The sequence below is a fragment of the Marmota marmota genome, unplaced genomic scaffold (genome assembly GCF_001458135.2).
Source record: "Marmota marmota marmota unplaced genomic scaffold, marMar, whole genome shotgun sequence".
In the NCBI taxonomy this organism is placed as follows: Eukaryota; Metazoa; Chordata; class Mammalia; order Rodentia; family Sciuridae; genus Marmota; species Marmota marmota.
In genome coordinates this window covers 41,182,296-41,206,569 of record NW_026000093.1, presented here as the reverse complement: position 1 = coordinate 41,206,569, position 24,274 = coordinate 41,182,296, and the positions used below count along the sequence as shown (strand labels likewise).

Sequence of the window (24,274 nt, the reverse complement as noted above, 5' to 3'; positions counted from 1 at the left end):
TGAATTTCTATATACAGTTGCTTACATATCCCTGTAACCATGCTACAGTTTGATATAGATTATCACTTAAGAAAGTTCTCTTATGCTCCTTTGTTTTTAAGTCTGTTTCTTTTTACTCTTTTTTCCTTTTTAAAAAGTTGTAATGAGAATGAGCATGTTTTGTGGCCATTTTGTATTTGGTATGCCAAAAACATTTTTCATGTCATTAAACATTCTTCTAAAGTGTGATTCTACTCCCTCCACAAATTAATCGCTATATAATTGTCTGTATAGCAATGAATACCTTTTGTGTTTGGTAGTGATGAATGGAATACAGGTTGAGTATCCCTTATCTGAAATGCTTGGGATCAGAAGTATTTTGTATTTCAGATTTTGGAACATTTGCATATACATAATAAGATAGCTTGGGGATGAGACAAGTCTTAACATGAAATTCTCTGATTTTCATTTACACCATAGATAGCCTGAAAGTAATGTTATATAATTTTTAAATTTTTAAAAATTAATTAATTTTTTAAAAATTTTTTGATTTTTATAAAAACACACCTGTGTTTTGACCATGTCCTGCCTTAAGAGATCAGCTATGGAATTTTCACAATGGTAGTTCTCAAAGTTTCTGATTTTGGAGTATTTTGGATTCATATTTTTGGATTAGGAATAATTAACCTGTATAATTGTATATATTGTGAAAAGTGCTTGTGTGGTATCCATATTTGAGAGAGGAAGAATACTCATAGGAAAGAGTTATAAAAGATAAAGTAGAATTGCTGGGCATGATGGCACATGTCTATAATCCAGTGATTTGGGAGGCTAAGGCAGAAGGATCACAAATTCAAAACCAGCCTTAGCAACTTAAGAGCCCCAAGCAACTTATCGACCCCTGTCTCAAAAAACAAAAACAAAAACAATAAAAAGAGGGCTGGGGTTGTGGCTCATTGGTAGAGCGCTTGCCTAGCATGTGTGAGGCCCTGGGTTTGATTCTCATCACTGCATATAAATAAATAAAATAAAGGTTCATTGACAACTAAAAAATATTAAGAGAAAAAAAAAAAAAAAATAAAGAGTTGGGAATGTGGCTTAGTGGTTAAGTTCCCTGGGTTCAATCCCTGGTACAGAATCAAAAAGCAAACACCCCCTTCGCCATCCCCAAGGTGGAATAAATCTGGCAAAGTAAAATGGGAAAAAGTATTTCCAATACCATGGAGTGGAAAGTTTGTTCAAAGGTCTAGAGGAAAAGAGAGCATGACTAGCTTTACCCGCAATAATAACTCAAGGGTTTTAGTAGTATATGAATAGAGTGTATTTTACTATGTGGGTGGGTGTACCATAATTTATCTAGTACATTGTTATTGACATAGATTTCCCTTTTTTCCTGTTATAAGTAATACTAGCATGATTATCCTTATACATAATTCTGTGAATATAATTTTTATTTTTTTAATTTGGGTTTGGGGATTGAACCCAGAGACGTTCTACTGCTGAGCTATACCATAGACATTTTTCATTTTTATTTTTAGAGAGGGTCTTGCTTAATTGCTGTGGCCAGTTGGTGGTATGGTCCACTGTGCCTGGCTTGAATGTATTTTTGATATTTTCTCAAGGTAAATTGCCAGAAGTAGACTTTCTGGGTTGAACAAATAATTTTGGTAGATATGGCTTATTTTGTTTAGTGTTTTACAAAATTGGGGCGAATCAGAGTGCTGCTGTCTTTACAAAAACATGATATATGTATGTGATGTCCTTGTCTTCTACCTGTTTTCCCTATCTAGTCCTAGTGGAAATAGAATTGAACAAAAGTCAGAAAACCAAGCACACACAATTTATATGTATGTGTGTATTTGAATTTATTTTGGTACTAGGGACCAAACCAAGGGCCCCTGAGCTACATCCCCAGTCCTTTATATTTTATTATTTTATTTTGAGACAGTCTTGTTAAGTTGCTGAGGCTGGTGTTGAACTTGAGATCCTCCTGTCAGCCTCTGGAGTCACTAAATTATTGGCATATGCTACCATCTTGATTTGCATTTTCAAAAATCCTATTATTTTAAAGGAAATAGGGTAACTTATGAATTATAAATGTCTTGCTAGGATTTTATTCATTCATTAAAAAATATTTGTTAATGACTGCAGATGTCTGGCATTGTGGTTCATTCTGCTTTTTAATTTTATTTTTTTCTTGGTACCAGGGATTGAACCCAGGGTCACTTAACCACTGAGCTGCATCCCCACACCTTTTTATTTTTTCATTTTGAGACAGGGTCTCCCTTAGTAGCTGAGGCTGGCTTTGAATTTACCTTCTTCCTACCTCAGCCTCATGGGTTCCTGGGATCACAGGCATGTGCCATCATGCCTGGCTTGTGCAGCTTTTTTAGAATGGTGAAGAAAACAGTTATTTTTTTTTTAATTTTTTATTTTTGGTTGTTCAAAACATTACATAGTTCTTGATATATCTTATTTCACACTTTGATTCAAGTGGGTTATGAACTCCCATTTTTACCCCGTATACAGATTGCAGAATCACATCAGTTACACATCCATTGATTTACGTGTTGCCATACTAGTGTCTGTTGTATTCTGCTGCCTTTCCTATCCTCTACTATCCCCCCCTCCCCTCCCAGAAAACAGTTATGATCACCACCCTCATGTGGTTTAAGCTAGGTGCTTTATACATGTGTATATATATATATATATATATATATATATATATATATGAAGTATATGTATATATGTGTGAATAATTGTGTTAAGTTTTGAAATTTTTATTAATCTGTTGTATTATCCAAATGGGAGTCATATATGCTCAAGTTCACATGTTTCATGTTAATCTTTGAATTTTTTTTAATAGCCCTTTACAATGAAAACTAAAATCTTACTAGCTAGTGAACTTATTTTCTAAGTCTTAGTACAGGTTTGTTCATGTACGTTTTATAATATATCATTACTGTAATGATGAGCTATTTTTATATTTGGAGGTGATTGTAATCAGACTTGGACCATTTTGTTTTGGTATTTTTCAGGTCAGTGTTGCTGAAAATGAGACGATCTGCAGCACCGAGTCAGTTGCAGGGTGATTCCTTGAAAAAACCAAAATTCATACCACCAGGAAGAAGTAATCCAAGTTTGAATACAGAGATTATAGAACTAAATCCAGATATAAGATTATTTGAGGTAAAATAAAATCATAGAAAATTATACAATCATAGAGAATTTAGAGAAGACTGTGCTTTCTTTTTTTTTTTTTTTTGATACCAGCAATTTAACCCAAGGATGCTTAACCACTGAGCCATATCCCCAGCCCATTTTATTTTTTCATTTTGAGATGGTCTTGCTAAGTTGCTTAGGGCCTTGCTAAATTGCTGAGGCTGGCTTTGAACTTTTGATCCTGCTGCCTGAGCCTTCCTAGTTGCTGAGATGACAGGCATACGCCACCACGCCTGTCAAGAATGTGTTTTTTTATAAATATAATTTAAATACTTACAAGTACTTAATTGCTTATAGAAATTTTCAGTGTAGCTGGGTGCATTAGTGCACATTTGTAATCCCAGTGGCTTGGGAGGCTGAGGCAGGAGGATTGTGAGTTCAAAGCCAGCCTCAGCAACAGTGAGGTGCTAAGGAACCCTGTCTCTTAATCAAATACAAAATAGGGCTGAGTATGTGGCTCAGTAGTCGAGTGCCCCTGAGTTCAATCCTTGGTAGCCCCTGCCCCCCATTTTATTTTATTTTATATTTTTTTAGTGTTTCTGAAAAAGTTTTTCCAGAATCTTAGAAATAGTCTTTAAATATATAATGTATGCACATTCATGGTGTGTGTATGTGTGTGTGTATTTGTGTATATGTTTTTTTTTTTTTTTTTCTGGTACCAGGGATTGAACCCAGGGGTGTTTATCCACTAAGCCACATTTCTTGCCCTTTTCCTTCTTTCTTTCTTCCTTTATTTATTTATTTTCTTTAATTTTGAGATAGAGGCTCACTAAGTTGCTGAGGCTGGCTTTGAACTTGCAATCCTCCTGCTTTAGCTTCCTGAGTTGCTAGGATTACAGGCGTATACAACCATGCCAGGCTATGTTATGTTTTAAAGGAATCACACAGTTGAATTTGTAAAATAAACTTGTGATAAACAGTAAATAAAAATCTCTTCAAGGGAAAGGGTAGAGATTCTTATAAAAATAAATAATTTTATCATTGTTCTTTTAAAGTTATTACATAGAGAAGTGAAAACTTGTTTAGATAAGGTGATTTTAAAGAGAAAAATACATAAATAATTTATATCACTCTAGCATTTACTTTAATTTTTATCTATTGTGAATAATGCTGTTATGAACATTGGCATATAAATTTCTGTTTTTGGTCTCTGGGTTTAGTTCTTTTGGGTATATACCTAGGAATGGAATTGCTGGGTAATATGTAATTCTATGTCTATTTTTGTGAAGAAACACCAAACTGTTTTTCATAAATCCAGTACTATTTTACATCCCTATCCCAGTGTATAATGTTCCATTTTTTTCTATATCTTCAGAACATTTGTTATTTTCTATTTTCAGAAATTAAAAAAAAATTTAGCTGGCTTGGTACATATGAAGTGGTGTTTCATTGTGCTTCTAATCTCCATTTCTCTAATTACTAATGGTGCTGTAATTAGATAATTTTCTTCATGAGATATTGACCACTTGTATATCTTCTTTGGGGAAATGTCTGTTTAAGTCCTTTGGTTTTTAATGGGTTGTCTTTGTTATTGGAAAGAATACTAATTTTTTTTATTAAAAAAATTTTTTTTGTAGTTGTAGATGGGCAGAATGCCTTTATTTTATTTGTTTATTTTTATGTGGTGCTAAGGATCTAACCCAGTGCCTCATACATGCTAGACAAGTGCTCTGCCACTGAGCTACAGCCTCAGCCCCAAAAAGCATATCAATTTTTGACTTTTTTTTTTTTGGTCTGCATGTATTTCTTTAATTCTACATTTAAAAAATTTCTATAGTCTTCCAAGTATACTGTTAGCACTTACAAAGTAAGAATTCTGGCATACTGTAAGAAGAAAACATAGGTTTTCATTTTTGAATAAAGCTTCTTCCTTTTTAAAAACAGCCTTATTTAGATATAATTTACATACCATACAGTCCACTTACTACAATTCAGTGTTTTTTTAGTATATTTACAGACTTGTGCAACCATCACATAATCAATTTTAGAATGTTTTCATCACTCTCAAAAGAAACCTCATGCATATTAACAGTCAATCCCCAATTTTCTACAAACATTCCAGTCTTGGCATGGCTGGTCTACTTTATCCAGATTTACCTCTTACAGACATTTCATATTAAGGGACTCATACAACATGTGTCCTTTTGTGACTTGCTTTCTTCTCTTAGGATAGTATCTTTAAGGCTCATCCATGTTGTAACTTGTGTTCGTAATTCATTTATTTTTATTGCCAAAATATCATTTTTTTCTTGCTCCTGTAACAAATTACTACAAATTTATGGCTTAAAACAATACATGTGTATATTTTACAGCTGTGTAAGTGAGAAATGCAACACAGATTTTTATTGGGTTAAGGTCAAGGTGTTGGTTGGGCTGCATTCATGTCTGGGGGTTTTAGAGAAGAGTCTTCTTGCTAGCCTTTCCCAGCTTCTATAGGTCACTCAAACTCCTTGGCTCATGGCCTTCTTCTTTCATCTGCAGAGTCAGCAATCGAAGTTTGAATCTCCATATTGCTATCTCTCTGGTTCATTTGATTAGATTAGGCTTACCTGAATAATCTAGGATGATGTCTTCATTTCATAGTTATTAATCATAGTTGTAGAGTCCCTTTGCCTCATAAGGTAACATTCATAGGTTCAGGGGGTTAGGGCAAGGATATCTTTCAGAGCTGTTATTCTGCCTGGAACACTGAATAAACCCTATTACCATTTTTTATGTATTTATTCATTAGATTAACAAGCATTTGAGTTGTTTCCACTTTGACTTTTTTGAATAATGCTCCTTAACATCTGTGGATAGATTTTTTTGAAGACATGTTTTCATTTCTCTTGAGTGCATTCCTAGGAGAATAGTTGCTAAATAATATGGTAATTTATGTTTAACCTCTAAATGAACTATCAGATCCTTTTCTAAGATAACTGGACCATTTACATTCCCATCATCAGTGCATGAGTGTTTCAGTTTTTGATTATAGCTATACTAGTGGGTAAAGTAGTATCTCATTATAGTTTTGTTTTGCATTTCCCTAATAGCTAATGTTGCATGTTTACAAGTGCTTATTGCCTGTTTGTGTATTTTTTTGGAGAATTGTCTATTCAGATCTTTTGTTCTGTCAAAGATAGGATTATTTGCTTTTCATTATTGAGATAAAAGAGTTGTTTTTTTTTTTGTTTGTTTGTTTGTTTTTAAATCTATTCTAGATACAGGTCTTTTACCAAATCTATGATTTGCAAGTAGTTTTTCCTGTTCTGTTGCTTTACTTTCTTGATGGTCTCATTTGCAACACAAAAGTTTTTAATAATATTTTTGTGTGTGTGTGATACTGAGGACTTAGGTATTGAATATAAGGCCTGTACAAGCAAAGCAAGTACTGAGCTACATCCCCAGTCCTTTTTAATTTTTTAAATTTTGAGACAGGGTCTCCTAAGTTGCCCATGCTGGCCTTGAACTTCCTGCCTCATCCTCTCAAGTAACTGGGATTAGAGGCATGTGCCACCATGCCTGGCTAAAGTTTTTAATTTTGATGAAATCTGATTTACCTATATCACTATTAGTGATTGACTTTTGGTGTCATATATAAGAAATTCATGAATATTTTTGACTATTTTCTTTTAAGAGTTTTATAATTTTATTTCTTACATTTCAGTCTATGATCCATTTTGAGTTGATTTTTGAGTAAGATGTGAGGTGGTAGTCCAATTTTGTTCTTTTCATATGTGAATATCTATCCAGTTGTCTCAGGATTATTTGTTGAAAAGATTATTATTTCACCACTGAATTATCTTTTTAAAAAAAATTTTAATATATATATATTTAAAAAAATTTTAATATATGTGTGTGTGTGTGTGTGTGTGTGTGTGTGTGTATAAGTTGTCCAGGCTGGACTTTAACATGTGATCCTCTAAATATATATATTTAGTTGTAGATGGATACAGTATCTTTACTTTGTCTGTTCACCTGTATGTGGTGCTGAGGATTGAACCCAGTGCCTCACATGTGCGAGGAAAGTGCTCTACCACTAAGCTACAATCCCAGCTCCTTGAATTATCTTTTTTTAAAAAATATTTTATTTTTTTTAGTTTTAGTTGGACACAATACCTTTATTTTATTTATTTATTTTTTATGTGGTGCTGAGACTCGAATCGAGGGCCTCATATGTGCTAGGTGAGTGCTCCACAGCTGAGCCATAACCCCAGCCCTTGAATTATCTTTTTTTAAAAAAAATATTTTTAGTTGTAGATGGATACAGTACCTTTGTTTTTTTATGTGGTGCTGAGGATTGAACCCAGTACCTCACACATGCTAGGCAAGTGCTCTACCACTGAGCTACAACCCCATTATCCCATTGAATTATCTTGATACCCTTGTCTTAAAGTTTATTTTCTGATGTAGTTTATAAAAAGTAATTGAGACCAAAATACTGATTTACAATATTTCTCTTTTTAAGTACATCAGGAAACTTAATAGTTATTTTACTTTTTAAAAACTAATAAAGCAGGCATTTTTAAAGTTATACAGGAATTTAAAGCAAGTTAACATGAAAAGCCTAAGTTAGACTTAGCAGTCAATTGTATCTTTTCTTTACTTTGTTTATTCCATTCTTAAGTTTTTGTTCTTTGGTTATTTCTCATCCTGATTATTTGTTGTATTGGGGTTTGAACCCAGGGCCTAGTACATGTTAGGCAAGTGCTCTATCATGGAGCTACATTTCTAGCCTTTTTTAAAAAGTTTTATATTCAGATGTTCTCGCTAAGTTGTCCAGACTGAACTTTAACATGTGATCCTTTTGCCTTAGCCTCCCCAGTAGCTGGGATTACAGGCATGTGTCACCATGTCTGGCTATTTTATTTTATATTTTTAGTACCAGGGATTGAAGCCAGGGGCACTTAACCACTGAGTCATATTTTATTTTTAGATAACGTTTTGCTAAGTTGCTTAGGGTCTCACTGAGTTGCTGAGGCTGGCTTTGAACTCACAATCCTCCTGCTTCAGTCTCCCGAGCTGCTGGCATTACAGGTGTGCACCACTGTGCTTGGCTCTGTTTTTCAACAGATAGGTTCTCCCTGTTGCCCACGCTGGCCCCAAACTGGGCTGAAGTGAAAAGCCTCCTGAGTAGCTGGAATTAGGTGTATGTACCTAAACATGGCTATTTCTCAGAGATTGGCTAATATCATTACACTGAATTAACCTTTAGTAAGAAAGTATTGCTTTGACCACAGACCTATAATTCTAGAGACTTGGGAGGCTGAGGTAGGAGGATCACAAGTTTGAGGCCAGCCTTGGCAAATTAGTGAGGCCCTAAGCATCTTTGACCCTGTTTCAAAAGAAAAAGGGCTGGGGGCATAGATCAGTGATAAAGTGTCCTTACGTTCAATTTCCAGTACAAAAAAAAAGGTTTGCTTTAGTAACTTTTAGAAGTTTTTACTGGATTGACCTGATAAATATAAAATCTGAGATAAATTGAACATCAAAATAAATATTGATTATAAATCATCAAGTAATGTAGGAGTCTGAACCCATACTAATATTAATAAATAAATGAGTATAATTTATGGTCTGCTATTGTGATGCCTCACTTTTCTTGTTAAAGATTGCTTTAGCTATTCTGGGTCTCTTATTTTTCCAAATGATTTTCATGATTGCTTTTTCTATTTCTATGAAGAATGTCATTGGGATTTTAATAGGAATTGCGTTAAATCTGTATAACACTTTTGGTAGTATGGCCATTTTGACAATATTAATTTTTTCTATCCAGGATCATGAGAGATCTTTCCACCTTCAAAGATCTTCTTCAAATTCTTTCATTAGTATTCTAGAATTTTCATTGTTAAGGTCTTTCACCTTCTTTTGTTAGATTGATTCCCAAGTTTTTTTTTTTTTTTTGAAGCTATTGTGAATGGGATAGTTTTCCTAATTTCTCTCTCGATGGATTTATTGCCAATGTATAGGAACTGTTTTATGTATGGGTGTTGATTTTATATCCTGATACTTTGCTAAATTCATTTATTAGTGCTAGAAGTTTTCTGGTGGAATTTTTTGGATCTTCTAGATATAGAATCATGTCTTCGGCAAATAGTGATAGTTTGAGTTCTTCCTTACCTACTTATCTTTAATTTCTTTCTTCTATCTAATGACCCTGGCTAGAGTTTCAAGGACAGTGTTGTATAAAAGTGATGAAATAGGGCATCCTTGTGTTGTTCCGATATTTGGAGGGAATGCTTTCAATTTTTCTCCATTTGGAATGATGCTGGCCTTGAGATTAGCATATAATGTTTTATGATATTGCGGTATATTCCTACCATCCCTAGTTTTTCTATTGTTTTGAACAAGAAGGGCTGCTGTATTTTGTCAAATGCTTTTTCTGCATCTATTGAGATGATCATATGATTCTTGTTTTAAGTCTGCTGATATGATGAATTGCGTTTATTGATTTCCGTATGTTGAACCAACCCTGCATCCCTGGGTGAACCCTACTCGATCGTGGTACACTTTTTACTGTGTTTTTGTATGTGATTTGCCAGAATTTTATTGAGAATTTTTGCATCTCTGTTAATCAGGGATATTAGTCTAAAGTTTTGTTTCCTTGATGTGTCTTTGTCTGGTTTTGGTATCAGGGTGATATTGGCCACATAGAATTGAGTTTGGAATGGTTTGCTCCTTTTCTATTTCATGGAACACTTTGAGGAGTATTGGTGTTAATTCTTCTTTGAAAGTCTTGTAGAACTTGGCTGAGAATCTGTCTGATCCTGAGCTTTTCTTGATTGGTAGGCATTTGATGGTATTTTCTATTTTATTACTTGAAATTGATCTGTTTAAATCGTGTATGCCCTCCTCATTCAGTTTGGGTAGATCATATGTCTCTAGAAATTTGTCAGTGTCTTCAATATTTTCTATTTCATTGGAGTATAAATTTTCAAAATAGATTCTAATTATCTTTTGTAGTTCAGACATGTCCATTGTGATATTTCCTTCTTCATTATGTTTTTTAGTAATTTGAGTTTTCTCTCTTTTTCTCTTTGTTAGCATGGCTTAGGAGTTTTGTTTCGTCAATTTTTTCAGTTGTTTCAATTTTATTGATTTCAGTTCTGATTTTAATTATTTCCTGTCTTCTACTTTTGGTGTTGATTTGTTGTTCTTTTTCTAGGGCTTTGAGATATAATCTTAGGTTTTTTATTTGTTGACTTTTTTTCTTTTAATGTCTGAAAAACTTTCCTCTTAGTTCTGCCTTGTGTCCCAGAGATTTTGATATGTTGTATCAGTGTTCTCATTTACCTCTAAGAATTTTTTTATTTCATCCTTGTTTCTTTTACTATCCATTCATCATTTAGTCTCCAATTTGTTACAGTAGGTTCTATTTTTTATTTTATTGTTGAGTTCTAATTTTATTCCATTGTTATCTGATAGAATGCAAGGTATTATCTCAGTTTTTTTTTTAATTTATTAAGAGTTGCTTTGGTGGTACAATATACGATTCATTTTAGAGAAGGAGCCATGTGTTGCTGAGAAGAAAGTATATTTGTTCGTTGATGGATAGAATATTCTATGTATTTGTTAAGTCTAATTTATTGATTGTATTATGCAGTTCTGTAGTTTTTTTATTTAGTTTTTATTTGGAAAATCTGTCCAGTAGTGAGAGAGGTGTGTTAAAGTCACCCAGTATTATTGCGTTGTGGTCTATTTGATTCTTGAAAATGAGAAGGGTTTGTTTGATGTACATAGATGCTTCATTATTTGGGGCATAATATTTTCAATTGTTATGTCTTACTGATATATAATTCCTCATGTATTATGAAATGTCCTTCTTTGTCCCTTCTGATTAACTTTGGCTTGAAGTCCACTTTGTCTGAAATGAGGATGGAAACCACTGCTTGTTCACACAATCTGTAAGTGATATGTTTTTTTCCCCATCTTTTCACCTTCAGCTTGTCTTTGCCCATGAGGTGAGTCTCTTAGAGACAGCATATTGTTGGGTCTTTTTAAAAAATCCAATTTGCCAATCTATGTCTTTTGATTGATCAGTTTAGGCCATTAACATACAAGGTTATTATTATTGAGATGTGATTTGTATTCTCTGTCATTTTGATTTATTTCTGGTTTTTAATTTAACTTAGTTTCTCCTTTGGTTGACTATCCCTTTAGTGTAGATCCTCTCTTTGCTGGTTTTCACTTTTTTTTTTCCCCATCTCATCCTCATGGAATATTTTGTTGAAAATGTTCTGTAGTGCAGGTTTAAAGTTGTGAATTCTTCTAATTTTTGTTTATCACAGAAAGTTTTTATTTCATCTTCAAATCTGAAACTTAATTTTGCCGGATATAAAGTTCTTGGTTAGCAACCGTTTTCTTTCAGAGCTTGAGATATGTTATTCTAGGACCTTCTAGCTTTGAGGGTCTGAATTGAGAAATCAGTTGAGATCTGAATTGGTTTTCCCCATACATAATTTGATATTTTTCTTTTATGGCCTTTAAGATTTTATCTTTATTCTATGTTAGTCATTCTCATTATAATGTGTCTAGGTGTGGGTCTGCTGTAATTTTGTACATTTGGGGTCCTGTAAGCCTCTTGTATTTGATTTTCCATTTTATTCTTTAGGTTTGGGAAATTTTGTGATATTTTATCATTGAAAAGATTGTGCTTTCCTTTGGTTTGTTTCCTCTGTTCCTTTATCTGTTCTGATAACTCTTAAATTTGCTCTTTTCATGGTATCCCACAATTCTTTGGTGTTCTGTTCAGGGTTTCTTACCATTTTCTCTATATGGTCATTTCTATTTTCAAGATTATATATTTTGTTTTCATTGCTTTTGGTTCTGTCTTCCAAGTGGTATAGTCTATTTGTGATACTTTCTATTGAATTTATAATTAGGTTTATTGATTCCTTCATTTCTAGAATTTCTGCTTGTTTTTTTCCACAATCTCTCTTTATTGAAATGATCTTTCACTTCCTTTCTTTGATTTCACTCCTTATACTGTCCTTTACTTTTCAGATCAGTTGAACTATGTACATTCTGAACTCCTTGGACATCTCTTCTACTATGTTGTTAGAAGAATCAGTTGTTGGAGTATCTTGGTTTGTTTGGGGTGCTTTATTCCCTTGTTTTTTCATGTTGTTCGTGTGTTTTCCCATCTAGCAGAAATTCTACCCTGTTGACCTATAATGTCTCTGAAGGTTTCCAGCACCTCACCTTTAAAGGTGAGACCAATATCAACAGTACCCAGTGTAAACAATATATAGCCTTAAACCTTATAGCTCCCACTAAGGCATCCACTGCTTTCTCACAATAAACCAAAATGATAAGTTCAGTAGTTATCTACAGTATAAATAGAAAATTTGCTAAACTGTTTACAATTTCAAATGGTGGATGAGAGAACAGGAGTAGTGTAGTATGCAGTGTTTACAAGTGAGGAAGAGAGAAGCTAGAAGCTAAGTTCATAGGAAGAGTGGAAGAGAACCGACTGAGATTGGCTGTTGGTTAGAGAAAAGATGGAAAGAGAATCCAGGAAAACAGACAAGTGAAAGGAAGAATACAAACAAAGAAAAAAATTTAAAGATATGTAAGAGTACAACAAAACTGCAAAACACTATTCATATATCACCATCCTCCACACACTAAGGCATAAAAAACACCCTATTCAAAATATGGTAGAGATGTTAGCAAATAGAAAAATAAAATAAAATAAAATAAATTTTGATGGAAAAATCAAACTCTTTCCACCAATCTGGGCTTCAAATACCCCAGGCTTGGCCCTGCTGTAGTCCCAAGATCTCAACACTATTGCACCTTGCAGAGAGACCACCAGGGACATGCTCACAAAAAGGAGTGACCCTGAGAAGCAGCAGCAAGACAGGGGCGACCAGCACTCCCAGCAGGAAGACCCCATGTGCACCCAAACCCACCAGAACTCCCCACATTGGACCTTCAGGTCCTGGCTGGAATCCCCAGACAGAGGCGGTTGTGATGGCAAACCTGCTGGCACTCTGGAGCCCCCTGGGCCCTGGCTGGTGTCCCAAGGTGGATGCTGCCACATGCAACCAAGCCTGGAGTTTCCGTGGCAGCAGACCTCTGGGCAGTGGTGGCAGCAGTAGTGGCAGGGGTTGGTGGCAGCAGGTGGTGGGTCAGCGGTAGCTATAGTGGGACAGTGGTAGCATCACCTAGGTGATCTCAGGGGCGGGGACAGCAGTGGTGTCGGCCACAATGGTATAGGGGACAGCAGTGTTACGGGGGGCAGTGAGTTGGCTGCAGCTGCCTGGGTGTGGGCACCCAGAAAGAAGATCTCTTGGAGGCCTTGGGGTGGCAACAGCGTTATTAGTATCAGCAGCATTGGTGGTAACACTGTAGGTGGAAGTCACAATCTCAGAGAAAAGACCTCTGGGCATCAGGGGCAGCAGTCTCTGAGGTAGCAGAGAAAAGACCTGGGCACGGCCGCAGCATCTGCCCTCCCCAGGTATTTTGAAGAAAATTCCAGGAGTCTCTTTTAAGTACATTTTTAGTATATGTTTCTAATATGTAAAGGCTCTTTAAATCAAACCAACAGTGGACAGATTCTGGGAGCCAGCTATAATCTCACATCAGTTAGATTTGAATATCGGGGTATATAATTGCAAGAAAACCAAGCATTTGCTATTTTCACACCTAAAAATTAATTATATTTAAATGTTGATTTTAGTAATGAGAAATTTATCAAGAAAAAGAACATTTGACTATGTGAATGACGTTTTGATTTCTTTAAAAATTCTTCTGATATGTTTAGAATACACTGGAGTTATACCCATAGTTTTCATTCTGTCATGTCTTTCAGCTTTGTTAACATAAATTTGCTTTAAAAATAACAGAAGAGGGCCGGATGCTGTGATACATACCTAAAATCCCAGTGGCTCTGGAGTCTGAGACGGGAGGATTGCAAGTTCAAAGCCAGCCTTAGCAATTTAGCGAGGCACTAAGCAAGTCAGTGAGACCCTGTCTCTAAATAAAATGCAAAAAAGGGCTGGGATGTGGCTTAGTGGTGAAGTACTCCTGGGTTCAATCCCTGGTACCAAAATAAATAAATAAATAAATAAATAAAAATAATAGTAGAAGGGGGCTAGGGTTGTAGCTCAGTGGTAGAGCATTTCGCCTAGTATGTGTGAGGCGCTAGGTTTGATCCTCAGTACTACATAAAAATAAATAAATAAAATAAAGTTATTGTGTCTTTCTGCAATTAAAAACCAATAGAAATTGGATTTTAATTCTTAAATATCTGTTCTTGATGCAGGCAAACTGGTAGCTCATTTAAAATTAGGAGTCTATTATAAAAATATGGGAAGTTAGAATCAATTTCTGCTTAAAAAAAAATATATATATATATATATATTTGGTTCTTTTAGGGTACAGCAAATAATGCATTTCTTCAGGCACAGAATGATTCTGGAGTATGTGGTTCAAATCTTTTGCCTACTAAAGGAAGAAGTAAGGAAATTAATGATGGAAATAATTACAGTGGGAAGTGTTGTTTTGAAGCATCTGCAGTGACGACATTAGATTCACCTCCTTTAGGTAAGAGTGAACTTTTTTATTGATCAGGTTTGTACTTGATCAGTCTTGTTACCATATTTAAATGATTATTCAAGAATGAATGTTATATTTGAAAACTGTTGATGTAATAATACTAGATTGTTGATAATTCAGATCTTCTGTTGTCATAACTTATCTTTAGTGATTATATTAATAGCCATGTAATTGAAGTCTTGTACTTTATGGTAGGTGTAGGTTTAATACTATTTTAAGGGAATTTATTGGTCAAATATGATCTTTTCTTCAAGTACCACAATTAATTGTGTTTAAATTTTTGATATAATTTTTTTTGTAATAAACATGTTAATGGTACTGGGGAGATGTACTTGAAATGAATAAATTTTCAATTTATTATAGTCTGCAGTAACCTCATATCAGTTGAATTTCAATTACCAAGGTATATAATTGCAGGAAAACCAAGCATTTAACATGTTTCATTCTGCCATTGTTGAATTGGATTAAAAGAGTGATTATGGTTCTTTTTGTATCTGTAAGAGATACTATTTTTCAGGTAACTAAAAAAAATATAATTAAGATGGTTCACAGATGTTTATTCATTGTTTGAACGGACAGATTCTAGGAGTTGGCTTCATCTGTTGGGCTGTAGAATGGTAACTGCCGTCCTTATGATACCAGTGCAAATCAGTAAAGTATTTTAAACACTTAACCCTTTTGAAGGAGGTTCTTGAACTTTGTGATGATTAATAAATTTTACCCATGAATGGGTTCATTTCTTTTTGTAGAAGAAAGGAATTCTGTGTTTTCCTGATTGTCCAATAATCTGGTGTCCTGTATGTATTTCTTATGACTTCAAAAGCTGTAACTAGTGTCAGAATGAGATTGAGAAAGACTTTCGGAGTTGGAATTGATCTAGAAAGATATCTAGGGACAGCTCTGAGTTTATCAATTTAATTGCCACTCTTATTAATTTGCTTTCCCTTTTTTCTTTCTTACTTTTCTCCATTCCTCTTTTCTCTCCTCTGTCCTAGTTAGGTGAATATCCTATTTTCCCAGGCTTTTGTTCTGACTGTCAAACCTGAGAAAGAGAATGATTCATGTGTGTCTGCTTCTTTTCTAGGATGGTAGCTTATCACCAGAGAATGATGTTTAGACTCTGGAATATAATCTGTATTACTCATTTGGGCTTTTTTTTTTTCCCCCACAATAGTTTCTCATTCTCTTCCCTGCTAAATGTGAGAAGGGAATTAAGAGTTAAGATAAATTGAAGAGAAAATTAATTTACTCAAGCCTTAATCCCTTAATCCTTCTCTGATTTAGTACATTCATTGGACTGGGGAACCTTTGCCAACCTCCTGATACTTTTCTGCCTCTTATTCAGAGAGAGGTTAAATAGGGTAAAAAAGCTCTGTGAGAAATGTTTTGTTCGTTATGGTAGATTGCTGGGGAGAAATATAATATATAGAAAAACATAGAGATGAGAGACACGTAGTATAAAGTACTCACCTTTTTACATCCTTTCTGTTCTAGATCTAATCTATTCTGATGTGAGGTGCAAGCTGGTATGTTCCAGTTAAGATATGCCCCCATTTCCCCACATCATCTTTTTAGTTTGAAAAATTTCCTACAATGGAGAAATTGAGAGAATAGGCCAGTTAACATCCTAAAATCAACAGTTTACTTTTATTTTGCATTATTTATACACTCTCTCCTTTTTTGTGTGTGGTGCTGGGGATCAAACACAGGGATCCTCACACATGGCTGTACAAGCATCCACCGCTGAGCTATACCATATCCAGCCCTTCTTTCTTTCTTTGTGCATATACTTTTTTCCCCTAAACTTTTTGAAAGTAAATTGTGTATTTTATGTTATTTTATCTCTACTTTAGCAGTATTTCTTAAAATAAATGTTTTCTCCTATATAATCATATATTATTTTATAATAATATTTGATATTTAATATTCAGTTTACTAGTAATATTATTTTTACATAAATTGTTTAAGTTTTTTTTTCTTTCACAACTGAACTATCCCTATTAAGTATATTTCCACTCCATTCAACTTTACTGAGCACTTGAAGTCTCTTTGTAACACTACATATTTGTAGATAATATTCCTTGTGAGAGGCTAAAGGTATAGGTCCAGGTCTACTCCTGAATGACTTCCTCCAAGGCCCAGAGAATGTGCCTCTTTGAAGGTTGTAGTAAAAGGGCCCACTTCTGTCTTTTTTTGTTGTTCAAGTGTCATAGCCCTTTCTCTCTATGAATAGTCCAGCTTAGTCTTTTGAGATTGGTTTTGTGAAAACCAAGTTCTGTGAAAGGAGAAACAGAGTTGAATTGTGTTCCCTAAAAGAATATGATGAAGTCCTAACCCTGGGTACCTATGAATGTATCCTTATTTGGAAATAGATTCTTTGCAGATGTTAGGATATTATGATGAGGTCAGAGCTGGCCATACTGGTACATGGTAACTCCAGCAACATGGGAGCCTGAGACATGAGTAGTGCAAAGTCAAGGCCAGCCTTAACAACTCAGCAAGACCCTGTCTCAAAATGAAAAGGGTAAGGGATATAGCTCATTGTTAGAGCATGTGTGAAGCCATGGGTTCCATCCTTAGCACCAAACCAAACCAAATAAAAAACATCAAAACAACCAAACAAACAAATCCAAAATAAAGATGAGTAAATACTGGCTTATTATGGACCCTAAATCCAATGACTGGTATCTTTATCAGAGAGAGAAAGAGAAAAACAGATCAAAATGAGGCCACAGGACAATGAAGGCAGGGATGAGAGTAAATAGTACATCTTTGAAATGTTTTTTAAAATACATTTAGAACTACCTTGTTCTTTTTAAAAGCTAATTCCATTGTAAAGATGCATCAAATATATATTTAACTATGTCTTATTAATTGTTATTTAGGTTGTTTTGGATATGTTCTTATTATGAATAAGCTAAAATAAGTGTTTATATATTATGTATGTATTTGATAATATATTCATAGGAGAATACCTTGGAGTATGATGTTGGTCATGAGGTATGTGCATTTATCGTTTTGATAGATATTGCTAAATTGCTCTCTGTAGAGGTATAGTACTGGTTATACTGCCAGCATGATTGAGCAATGCATGTATCATTTATTGTGATCTCAATCTATACATAATTATACTTTTGGTAGTCCATAGTCTAGTAATTAAAAAGTTATTTTGTTATGCTTTTTAATTTAAACTTTTAAATATTACATTTTAATATTATTTCAAACTTATAGAAAAATCTAAGACTAGTACAAATAACATCAACAAAGTTTACATTTTTGTGTATTTTTGTGTATGGAATGTTTTGGAACCAAACAAGAGTGATTTGCTGACATGATGCCCCATCAACCAAAATTCTTCAGCCTTCCTGAATATTACTGCCTTATAAAATAAGCCACAGAGAGCTGCTTACCTCTACCATATGAGGACATACTGAATGCCAGTGCCTTGATTTCAGATTCCTTAGGCTCCAGAATTGTGGAAGATAAATCTCTGTTGTTTATAAGATGCCCAACTTGTGGTATTTTGTTATGGTAGCCTGAGTGCATTAAGACAAAGTACTAATGGCAAAAGTAAATTTAAATGAATAATAAACTTTTTTCCTGCTAGTCCAGAATTATGTGTTGTATTTAGTTGTCATGTCTTTTAGTCCCTTATAGTCTGGAACAGTCTCTTAAGTCTTTGCATATCTTTTGTGACTAACAATTTTAAAGAGTGTGGGTCATTCATTTGTAGAATGTTTCTTAGTTTGGATTTGTTTGATGTTTTCTCATGATTAGATTCAGTTTATACATTTTGGGCAGGAATATCACAGACATAATTCCTAGTATATCATCTAAAGGCATATGATTTTAGTTTATCCCATTATTGACGATAATAAACTTATTTGAAAAATTGCTATCTAAAGGGTGTATTTACTCTAAAAATTATTTTTCCTTTGTAACTTATAAGTAACTCTGGGGAGTCACTTTGAAAATACTGATTATTGCCTAAAATGTATTGCTATGTTTGTTGTCAAATGTTGATTTTCTAAATTTTTGGTACCAGGGATTGAACACAGTGTTGCTTAGCCACTGGGCCACATCCCCACTCTTTTTTTTAAAATATTTTATTTTCAGACAGGGTCTTGCTAAGTTCCTTAGGGCCTCCCTAAGTTGCTGAGGCTGGCTTTGAACTATGAATTCTCCTGCCTCAGCCTCAGAGCCAGTGGGATTACAGGTGTACACCACCGTGTCTGATACTAATTTCACTTATATTTATCAGTTTGAATTCTGCTCTAGGGAAAAGCTTTCCCTTCTCCCCTAACTTGCTAATTAATTTTTGTGGATTTATAAATTTGTTTTATTCAGTGGTTTATAATCTATTATGTAATTATTTTGTGATGCTCAGATTGTTTCAGATTCGACTAATGAGAACCCCTTTACAAGAACTTTTATTTTTTTTATTTTTTATTTTTTGACAATTCCCATCAACTTTTGAGTACTTTTGTACTATATAGTTCAATAAGATCTTCCTTGCCCTTGCTCTTGAAATCAGCTAAAGGTCTTACTTCTATTTTAGTGGAGAGTGGTATTTAAAAGTCAGTCTGGTCATTTGATATAGTCATTGATCCTGCAGTGTTGCTGGTTTTAGCCTTTCTAGCAATCAAAGGTAGGAGATACAGATTACTAACATATATATTTCTTTTTTTTTTTTTTTGGTACTAGAGATTGAACCCAGGGGTGCTTACCCATGGAGCCACATCACTGGCCCTTTTTTGTATTTTATTTAGAGACAGGGTCTCACTGAATTGCTTAGTGCCTTGCTATGTTGCTAAGGCTGGCTTTGAACTTGTGATCTTTTTGCCTCAGCCTCCTGAGCCACTGGGATTACAGGAGTGTGCCACCACGCCTGGCTCATATATATTTCTTTATATTTATTAAAAAGAATGATGAAGGGGCTGGGGATGTGGCTCAAGTGGTAGTGTGCTCGCCTGGCATGCGTGGGGCCCGGGTTCGATCCTCAGCACCACATACAAACAAAGATGTTGTGTCTGCCAAATGCTAAAAAATAAATATTATTTAAGAAAAAAAAAAAGAATGATGAAGATTAGGGCCTACTTTTTCTTCTATTAGACACAGAGTCTCTGGTTTAATTCCTAGGTCCTTGGTCCATTTTGAGTTAAGTTTTGTACATGGTGAGAGATAGGGATTTAATTTCATTTTGTTGCATATGGATTTCCAGACACAGCCACATCAATGTTTATAGCAGCACAATTCACAATAGATAAACCGGAGCCAACCTAGATGTCCTTCAGTGGAAAAAAAGAATAGCATTATCTTAGATTAGGTAGAGGGAAGTGAAAGGAGGGAAGGGCAGGGGATGTGGGGATAAGAAAAATAGTATAATGAAATAGACATTATTACTTTTTGTATATATGTGACTGTATGAGCAATGTGATTCTACCATATGTATACTCAGAAAAATGAGAAATTATATCTCATCTATGTGTGATGTATCAAAGTATATAAGTGCATTCTACTGTCATGTTTAACTAATTAAAACAAATAAAAATAAAAAAAATAAAAAGAATAAGTTTGGGACTAGCTTAGTGTAAAGCTTGTGCTTAGCATGCACAAGGTCCTGGTTTGATCCCCAGCACCAAAACAAATAAAAAAACAGTGTCGTGTCCCCCCCCCCCGCAAACCCAAACAACCATGAGTTCATACTAACATTTTTAATTTCAGTTTAGTTCCACAGTTCATTCTAGTCTTCACCCTTTCTATATTTGTAGCACATTCTCGGATGGTGAAAGACTTGGTTTTATCCTAAATGGATTTACCTATATTATTCATTTCACTTTTATATAACCAGTCTATCAAAATGGAACCAAAATTAACAATAAATATTTTTGTGGAAAAAGTTTGATAGAGATTTTATATCCTTACTAAGAGTGTTTTTTTAAACATTTTTTTAGTTGTCAATGGACCTTTATTTTATTTATTTATATGCGGTGCTGAGACCCAGTGCCTCACAAATGCTAGGCAAGCGCTCTACCACAGAGTGCTCTCCTACTGAGCCAGCCTAAGAGTGGTTGTTTAAACAAAATTTACCATTCTGCTTTTTCCTCACAAAAATTATGGTGGTGGGATAAAGGTTCTCTTGTTTATGTATGACTTTTTTAGAACTATCATATAACTATTTTTTTTGCAAAATATTTGTGGAGTTCTTATTTCTCAAGGGCCTAAAATTCTTTGATATTCAAATCAGTTTTTTTTAAACACCTAGTATGTCACCCTTTTGCAAAATTTGCAATTTCATTTTGCAGTTGATTGTCATATTGTCATTCAGTTTTAAAAGAAACTTTGAGGGGCTGGAGCTGTGGCTCAGCGGTAGAATGCTTGCCTAGCACTTGCATGGCCCTGGGTTCAATCCTCAGCACCACATAAAAATAAATAAATTTAAAAAAAGTTTTTGTGTCCAACTACAACTAAAAAATAAATATTTTTTAAAAGAGACTTTTATATTATATTTAAGCCTGAAAAGACATTTGAATGGGGGGACTGATTTTTTAAAAATCAGTTATCAGTTGATTAGTAAAATTTTTTTTTCTCTTTTGGTGACTCATTTCCTCATATTACAACTTTAGACATAACTGTAAGTAATCATATATTGAATGTTTAGACCCACCAATATCTTTTTCCCCATAGAAAATTTCCCACAGAACATAAAGAATTGAGAGGCCATCTTTTGCCCTTTAAGGCTTTTTTAAGATGAGGATTTGGGTCAGAGAATAAACAGGTTTCAGAATTTTAGGAGTATGTAGAGTTGTGTTTAGTCCAGATTATTAGACGATGTCTGTAACCCATTCTATTAATAAGTGGAAATTTGATAGCTGTAGCCTCACCCCTTGTAAAAACAACATTGAAAATTATTCTCCCCTAACTAATTTGCCTTTAGTTCTCAGGATAAAGAAGGGCTTTTGACTGGGACTGTGCTTTTGAATTTTTGCCTTGAGTGTAAGTGAATAATTTTGTTCAACTTTATCCTGGAATCGGTCTTGTGCAAAAGATCCTGGTCAATTGAATATTGATCCTTTCATGTGCATCCTTCTAAATAATTTTGAAGCATATCTGAGACTACTTAGGAATTACTCAGGATTATTTTAGGATACTGAATTATTGGATTATCCCTTGAGCACAGAGCATTACCTACTTTTTTCTTAAGGTGGAGCTCTTATGAGAAGAGGCAACAATAGAATGATATTGAGCAGTAGTTCTTTTCTTCTCCATCATTTCCTCCTCCTTCTCCTACTCCTCCCATCCACTCTTCCTCCTTCTTGCTGTGCTGGGTATTGTGCTTGTGCATGCTAGACTCTACCACTGAGCTGTATGTACCGTAGATCAAGGTTCAATTAAATTTGAAAAAAAATGTATATGTACACATGTATGTATATATAAAAATGTGTATAGTTTACTATATAACGTTATAGTATACACATAAATCCTAAAATGGTTACTGTAATGAAGCAGAGTAACATATTCATTGTCTCAGAGTTATTATTTGTGTGTGTGTGTGTGTGTGTGTGTGTGTGAGAGAGAGAGAGAGAGAGAGAGAGAGAAGCAGGTAAAATCTACTTACTTAAAACCCTAGTACAATACAGTTTTATTAACTTTAGTCCTTTAGTTATGCATTAAAACTCTTAGACTCATTTATTCTACATACCTGCTAATTGTACCCTTTGGGTAGATCTTTTTCCATTTGCCCCTTCATTACTTTTGTTTTATCTTTTTTGTATGTTTGACCTTTTCTTTTCCCTTCAGATTTTACATATAAGTGAGGTCATGCATTTTTCCCTTCAGATTTTACATATAAGTGAGGTCATGCATTTTTCTTTGTGTTTGGCTTACTTCACCTAGAATGATATCCTCTAGTCCATCCATGTTGTAGCAAATGTCAGGATTTCTTTTATTTAGAGTGAATAATATTCCATTGTGTGTGTGTGTGTGTGTGTGTGTGTGTGTAGAGAGAGAGAGAGAGATTTTCTTTATTTATCCATCTGTCAGTGGACATTTAAGATTGTTTCCATATCTTGCCTATTATGAATAATTCTGCAGTGAATATGAGAATGCAGATCTTTAGGAGGTGGTGATTTCATTTTCTTTGGGCATATGTCTAGAAGTGGGATTACTGAATCATATGGCAGTTCTATTTTTAATTTCTTTAGGAACCTCCATGCTGTTTTCTATAATGATTTGCCTTGTCTACATTTCTGTCAGCAGTGTATAAAGGATTCCCTTTTCTCCACATCCTTGCCAACGTATGTTATCTGTTGTCTTTTTGATGTTAGTCTTCATGACAGTTATATGAGATGATACCTCATAGTGGTTTTGATTTGCATTTCCCCATTGATTAGTGATGTTGAGCACCTTTTCATAAACTTGTTGGCCATTTTTATGTCTTTGGAGAAATGTCTGTTTTGGGTTTTCACATTGGGTTGTTTATTTTTAATGTTCAATATTAGGGACTGTTTTGACATCTGGTAAAATTAGAAGGGCCTTGATGGACTAGCTCCTCCCCATTCTGCTTCTATGGATATGGTCCTCTAGCTGAACAGTCCTCCTCAGTTCCTGTTTATTATGAAGTAACAGATTTCAGTTCCTAGCTGACTACAAAAGTAAACAAGCCAAACCTACTCATCCTCTTAGTACTACAAACCCTGTTTCCCAAAGCCACTGGTTGTTCACTCTGTTCTAATATTTATCCCCCGTGTGGCCATCAGTGAATAATGTCCTCCTCTCCTCCCAGCTCTGATTGCTTGTGAGGGTTCTGAGTACATGTGACTGTTGAACTTTACCTGTCCAGTGTCAGATGTCATGTATTTGGCTATCTTCATAACCCTAGAACAGGAATCCCTGCCTCATTAATTGTACGAATAGGAGGCAATTAAAACATGGTGGCATACATACATGCATTTTTCTAAGGAGGGAAACTATAGTTTTAGAGTGTTTCTCAAATAGTCTTAAAATTCTTACGATCCCTCCCCACAAAAACTGCTGAATAAGTTTTGTGAGATGTATTTTTCTAAGTTATCTTTAAAATTTGTTTTTCATTCTCTCATGTAATTTCTAGGACTTCTTCTATTGGCAGTAATTCATAGCATTTGCATGTATTACTAATGTTTTAAAGTATAGTATCCATGGTCTTTTACATAGAATCTGCTTTAGAAAGTGTCAAGCACAGTATATTCATTATGTATGTAGAACTAAACAATAAATGGAATATTGGTTTCTTGTTTGAGAATTTCATTAAGCCTGAATTTTTACATAACCTAACAATATTGTCTCTTGTGTAGAAATTTTATTTTTTCAAATATTGCTGAAATTTTTCTTTTGTTGTTTTAGATGGAAAGAATACTTTTATTGGGGCTGGGGATGTGGCTCAAGCGGTAGTGCGCTCGCCTGGCATGCGTGTGGCCCGGGTTCGATCCTCAGCACCACATACAAACAAAGATGTTGTGCCCGCCGATAACTAAAAAAAAAAAAAACAAAAAAA

General features: G+C 34.4%; 1 protein-coding gene across 4 annotated transcripts in view; it reads left to right on the top strand.

Moving 5' to 3' along the window:
• Positions 1–24,274, top strand: part of Rad54b (RAD54 homolog B) — a 108,165-nt gene that overhangs the window by 16,021 nt on the left and 67,870 nt on the right. For all 4 annotated transcript variants that reach the window (XM_048782805.1, XM_048782803.1, XM_015485961.2 and 1 more), the window contains exons 2-3: positions 3,018–3,168; positions 14,562–14,730. In XM_048782805.1, the coding sequence (XP_048638762.1) occupies positions 3,018–3,168; positions 14,562–14,730 (320 nt within the window). The remainder of the gene's footprint in view (positions 1–3,017; positions 3,169–14,561; positions 14,731–24,274) is intronic.